The sequence below is a fragment of the Balaenoptera ricei genome, chromosome 3 (genome assembly GCF_028023285.1).
Source record: "Balaenoptera ricei isolate mBalRic1 chromosome 3, mBalRic1.hap2, whole genome shotgun sequence".
In the NCBI taxonomy this organism is placed as follows: Eukaryota; Metazoa; Chordata; class Mammalia; order Artiodactyla; family Balaenopteridae; genus Balaenoptera; species Balaenoptera ricei.
Genome location: NC_082641.1, coordinates 52983428 through 52989427, shown reverse-complemented (window position 1 = coordinate 52989427; position 6000 = coordinate 52983428). Strand labels below are relative to the sequence as shown.

Here is a 6000-nt window from a genome sequence, read left to right as displayed (position 1 = left end):
TGGAGTAATTTTAGAATGCCAAAATTAATATTTTAAAATAAACTATGAATAAAGGGAACACCAAGGCTTGTCTTAAAGAAGCTGTTTGTCATTTTTTAAAGAGATTACAACACACATACAATAAATGAATTTTATCAAAATACAGCACATTTTTTCTACTATATCCATAAAAATCAATTACTATGTAAATAGTACTGAAAATCAACTAAAATGAGTTAAAATTTACAAAGAGTTGTTAAAGGGCTTCAATCAATATTATTAAAACTATACAGTACAATAACCAATTGATAACATCTTGAAAGAAGTGCAGTATTGGAGTTCACATCTTTTTAAAAGTACTGCCTATTTACTCTGACTAGCAAGAAACAAACGAGTCCAACTCACTTTTGCAAAAATAATGTAGATTGCTGTTTTCGCTAGTCTTATAGAAGACTTAACCTTAAAACAAGGTTGAAGAACAAAGCATAACAGATTCAAAATTCCAAAATTATACTTCTTAGTAATTAAAAATGAATTGCAATAACTGAATATTGCTCTAATGAAACGCTCGGACTAGCCTCGACTAAAAACAGTTATTGGTCTTCTATGGCACTTTTTTCTGGTCCAAATAACCATGCATTAATTCTTACCATTGCATGTCACTCAAATTTTATTTGATTACATAGATAGAACAAAAACAAAATTAATGGTCTGAACAAAATTAATAAACCTCTATCAAATAATTGTTACACTAACGAGGAACAAAGGCAGTTGGTGGTAAAACACTATTACACTGATACACTTAGAAACCCTTTAAAGACTCTGAAGTGTCGAGTTCACATTTAATGTTACCTGTAGGAACAGCCCTTTATCTGAACACCATTACACACTGGTAGGCCTCAAGGACCCATCCCTTTGCTCTACAACTCTCCACAGCAATTCTCTATCACTGTGCCAGTTTCACAAACTTGCTTTGGTTTCCTAGCTCCATGCGTACTGTTTCCTTTTACTTTACCAAGGCAATGTTGAGGCCAAACAAAATCAAGAGGCTTTCCTAAATCTTCTTACATTTTGTGTTACAGCAACACAATCTTAAAACTGGCCATTTCAATTTCATTTGTTGCTTAAAATAAAAATTATAAATTAAGATTAAAATGGAGTACTAATTATAAAACAGATTGCAAGTACCACCATTTGCACAAAATCAAGGAATTTCTGCATCACGGAAAATGCATGGACCAAAAAGAAAAAAACAAAAAGAAGGAAAGAAAATGCATGGACATGCATCTACAGAAGAGTTAAAAATTTCCTGTGACTAAAAAATTGAAACTTGATTCACTAGTAGCAAATGTAGAGTAATGGCTATGACAAGAACAGATCCTGAAGAGCTCATAAAATGCAATTATTGTCTTTTTTATTTCTTTAAAAAGACATCACATTTTTTATTGCATTATTCTATTAATAAAAACACATTAACAGCTGTTTTTTTCATTCTTTGCTTCCAGATTTTTATAGGAAATAACTGTTTTAATCTGGCCTTGGAAAGTGAACCCACCAGCACCACCTTCACCTACTCACTCTTCAATTCAATATGCACATAGCGAAAGCCAACACTTCAAATCTCTTGCCCACATAAAAAAAAGTTTCAGCAGAAAAACACTAATACCAGTTGAATAAAAATAAGGGCATAAAAGCTATGAGATAGATAGCTCTGCCATCTGTCTCTGGGCTACAATCAAGGCTAACTAGAGCCTTGCACAGAGTTCAATCGTGTGTATGAAATCCAAAAATAAACCTACACTCTATACAAAAACAACATACATTTGTTTTTGTAGCCTTGACTGCTATGTTTAAAAACCTAAAGTTTTATATGGTATGAATTCAACAGTCTCCCCTATATACTGTACAGTGGTTCTTTCCCTCTAACCACAAATTCCATTATCTCATTAATGTACAAATTTGAACATATTTGAGTTCTTTATATATAAAAATAGTCAAAATATTAATTTCCCCTGCAAGTATCTTCCAATAAATCTTGCTGTCTCTCCATTTTTTAGTCCACAGCTCTTATGAGGAAACCTCTCGTACAATGATGAGTTCTACTGTGTTCTGGAAAGTTTTTAGCAAGGACACTGCTTGTCCATGTTCAATATTGATAAAACTGTAGCCATTAGCCTAGAAGAAAGAAGAAAAAAGCTTAAAAAAAAATTTCATAGTCATTTATTTGCATTTGTGCATTTAAATTTCTGCCAGGTCACAAACCTGGCAGAAAATAAGAATCACTTTGGCAATTTAAAACAACATCTAGACTCCTGGGCCCTACCCCATCTCTATGGAAATAAAATCTCTGAAGGTGGGACCCAGGAACCTGTATCTTGCCCACATTTTCAGATGATTCTTACGTAGCAACCTGACATTAGGAAGCACTTGTCTAAGACAGTGTCAGACATGGTGTTGTGTGTATACGCTAAGGTGCAACTGAGGTCACCAAGCTGCTAGGGTAGTAGAGGTCAAGGCCTAGTCTTCCCATTGCCTAGGAGTCACCAGATCAAGGACACTACACTTCTTATAATTTAGGCTAAACATTTAATGATGTTTTACTATACATCAGACACACAGTTCTAAGTGCTTCTTGTGAATTAAATCCTTTAATTCTTGTAACACACAGAGGAGATTCTTTCATCATCTTATTTTAGAAGAAGTTAACATTCGTAAACTTAAACAAAAGGCTAAGATATATTCAAAAAATGCTAAGGTTTATTTAAAAATATCAGTATGATCTTCCAAGGTACAAGGTGGAAATATTTTAAGCTATGAAAGCACTAGAGAGCAGCCTATAAGAAATGCCACTGTTTTCATCCACAAGTATTTAAAGATAACTTCATAAAATGCTTACTTTCAAACCTGGCATTTATAATCCCTTGATGAGGAGGGCAGATGTTATAACAAAAAGTAATAAAAAAATGTATCTTAGTTACCTGAATAATTTTATCACCTGGTTGCAATAATTTTGATGCTGGTCCTTCAGGCTGTACCCTTGTTACAAATATACCCTTTAATAACAACAAAAAAGATAATTATTTGATGGAAAGCAGTATGCATAAATAAAAGAGTACCAAGGAGCAATCTTTTTTTAAATAGTATGCAAATATTTGAATTGTGGTGCAAGTTTTCTCCCTATCTCCTCTGAATAATATTGTGACCACGCTATGTTATTTGTGCTTCTGGTAATTCGTACTTTAGTGATTTTTATTAAAGTGATAAAAAAAAAAAGTTACTTCTACAGATGTGAAGAAAAGTATTAACAATTAAAAAATCACTTCACAATATAATGAACATTAAAAATTTTTGGTTAAATTTGTAGTCCTCAATTAATTTGAGCTGATCACATTTCAAAACAAAAAACTGAACAATACAGCGGGAAATCACAAGTGATGTCTGTGTAGATCTATATAAATATCTGTTAGATTTTTTACTTATGCATAAAAGGTACTCATTTTGTGAATAAAAATTAATGGGCATTTCAAGGATATATAAACAAAACTCACATCATCATCAGGTCTGAATGGGTTTCCTCTTCCCCCAACCCCTCCTGATATGCTAAATCCAAGTTCTGGATCCTTGTCAACTCTCACTCGAATCTGAGTTAATATGAAAATAAACTTATTACTAATAACAGAAAAAGCTACAATACAATAATAACCACACTGGTAAATTAAGTTCAAGAAAACATAAATATGTAAGAATTCACCTAAAATAAGTATTCGGGCAGATGAAATGAAACTACAACGTGAAATATTATGTTAATGAGTTAGTGAGTTAAAGGCACAGCTGGGATTATAAAGCATAGCTCCTAAATTAATCTATTGCTATCTTATGAGGATATGCAACCAATTAATGTTGACTTTATATATTTTGGACAGCACGGACTTTAATGACATAGAGCATACACACAAAACATGTATTTTATTATCAGTTTCCATTTGTAGAACATCTAAATTACATAGTATTTCTGACTACTGGACGTTTCATAAGACATCTAAAAGATCCCTGGGTGGTTGTTGGATATTAACTCATTTCCTAAATCTGTTTATATGCTTCAAAGGAGTTGGGATTGATGATCAATCAATACTATTTTTTACAACCAAGCTATAGAAAAAGATGCAAGAACTAAACTTTTGTTATAAAACACTCCCTTTTCCCCAGAGACCAAAACAAAATGAATGAAGCATTTGTTCTCTAAGTTTCTAATAATATTATTTTATTAATAAACTATCAAAATACATGAATATATGACTGTCGACATTTTATGTACTTTGTAAGATTTAATTCGCAAAGTAGTTTGGAGACTATAGTCCAGTTTCAAAAGCTAACTATCAAATAACAATTAGCAAACTATAATACGCCATTCAAGTTTAATGGTCTACTATTTTTATTCCTGAAGAAGGTCTGATTACTGGAGTATCATCATCAACCAGTTTTGGAAAAACCACCACCTTAGGAAAAAAAAAATCATGCCCTCAATACTATCCTATGTCAATTAATCAGAACAGGGGGGATCATACAGTCAAGTTAAACCACAAAGTTTAATACCTTATAAACTTAACATGAAACCAAGCCATTAAACAAAACAGTAAAAACTATGTTAAAATTCTGTATGGATTTATTGTTATAATTAAATAACCTATAAAATACATTAAAAGCTTAGTCTCATATTCCAAATATTCTTACCTCTTGCCTTGCCAGTTCATGGCCTTGTCTAGGAGAACAATGGGGCTGTGTGTATGGAGGCTGGTGGGCCACTTTCAGCATCAAGTAATCAATTAGTTGTTCTCTAGAGGGATGCCTTGCCACAGATGCCTGAGGAAGGGGGTGATGTATTTGACTATAATTTGCCTGAGGCCTGAGAGGCTGGCCCATCTGTCCATTACTCAAAGGCATCTAAGAAAAACATGAAGTCTCTTAAAATGACCAATAATAATGCCTTGTTACAAATATTTGGATTTTCTTCTTGGAGCAATACAAAAGCACTAGAGTTTAACATTCTAAATCACACAGTATCATGCCATGTGTGCCATTTTTACTAATTTTACACTTTTAAAAGAAAAAAACCTGTTAATGTCTTAATTCTAAGCTTGCCTGAGTGCTCGCTAATAGAGTCACTCTTTAAAAGTTTCTAATTAAAGTACATCATATCTACATTTAAAATTATTTGCTTTTCTGTAAGCTTAACCCAATGTTAAAATGGTAAACAGTATGTCAAATTTTAAAATTTAAGTAAGCCCATTAAAAGGGCATCTCTTCCCATACTATAATCTCTCACATATACTCAAAAGATGCATTTGCTGATGCTTTTCTTCAGAATGAAAGTATAAGTAGTTTTGTGGTAGAAGTTTTTCATAATCTGAGTATATTCTTCCACCTCTATTCCTTCCTCTCCAGAATTAAAAAGCCAATCTATCTATGCAGTAGAAAACTGATTTATTCCTCGTGTGTGTGTGTGTATGTGTGTGTGTATCAAGTTAGGAATTTTTAAACTCTCTAAGTATTAATTCCATAGACTGTTAATCACAAAAATTAAAACTTGATATTTTATTTTGCTTTTCACAAGCTAAACAAAAAACTCCAGATTATTCTGTTGCTGTTAAAGAAATATCTTTGTCTTAAAGTCTCTTGTTTTTTAGACTTAAAAATAACCTTTATGGAAATGTGATAATAGCTTACTCTGTTAGTGTGAGGAATCTATCTGAAAAATAAGAGGTTATATTTACATTACAATATTTGCATATAAAGAAATTTTTGTGTAGAAGAGGAAATAAGTACATTTAAGCGATTCAGTCATTTAAAACTTCATTGTTAACTATTAACCCACACGGAAATTACAGAAAAACTGTGATGATTTGAGTCCCATTTCCCTAAAATTATCCAAAGTAGAAAAGTTTGGGAAAACACTATGGCAATAGTTTCAGAACTATGTATCTTCTTATGTTCATCTTGCTGAGGAATACAAAGTTTGGTTTT

The 6000-nt window shown here is 32.2% G+C and overlaps 1 protein-coding gene across 8 annotated transcripts in view; it reads right to left on the bottom strand.

Moving 5' to 3' along the window:
* Positions 1 to 631: 631 nt before the first annotated feature.
* Positions 632 to 6000, bottom strand: part of ERBIN (erbb2 interacting protein) — a 111673-nt gene continuing 106304 nt past the window's right edge. For 5 of the 8 annotated variants that reach the window (XM_059916497.1, XM_059916496.1, XM_059916494.1 and 2 more), the window contains 4 exons: positions 4711 to 4920; positions 3528 to 3620; positions 2958 to 3032; positions 632 to 2154 (listed from right to left, as the gene is read on the bottom strand). In XM_059916497.1, coding sequence (XP_059772480.1) covers positions 2047 to 2154; positions 2958 to 3032; positions 3528 to 3620; positions 4711 to 4920 — 486 coding nt within the window. In that variant the 3' untranslated portion in view covers positions 632 to 2046. The remainder of the gene's footprint in view (positions 2155 to 2957; positions 3033 to 3527; positions 3621 to 4710; positions 4921 to 6000) is intronic. The other 3 variants (XM_059916493.1, XM_059916498.1, XM_059916499.1) reach the window with 2 other exon arrangements.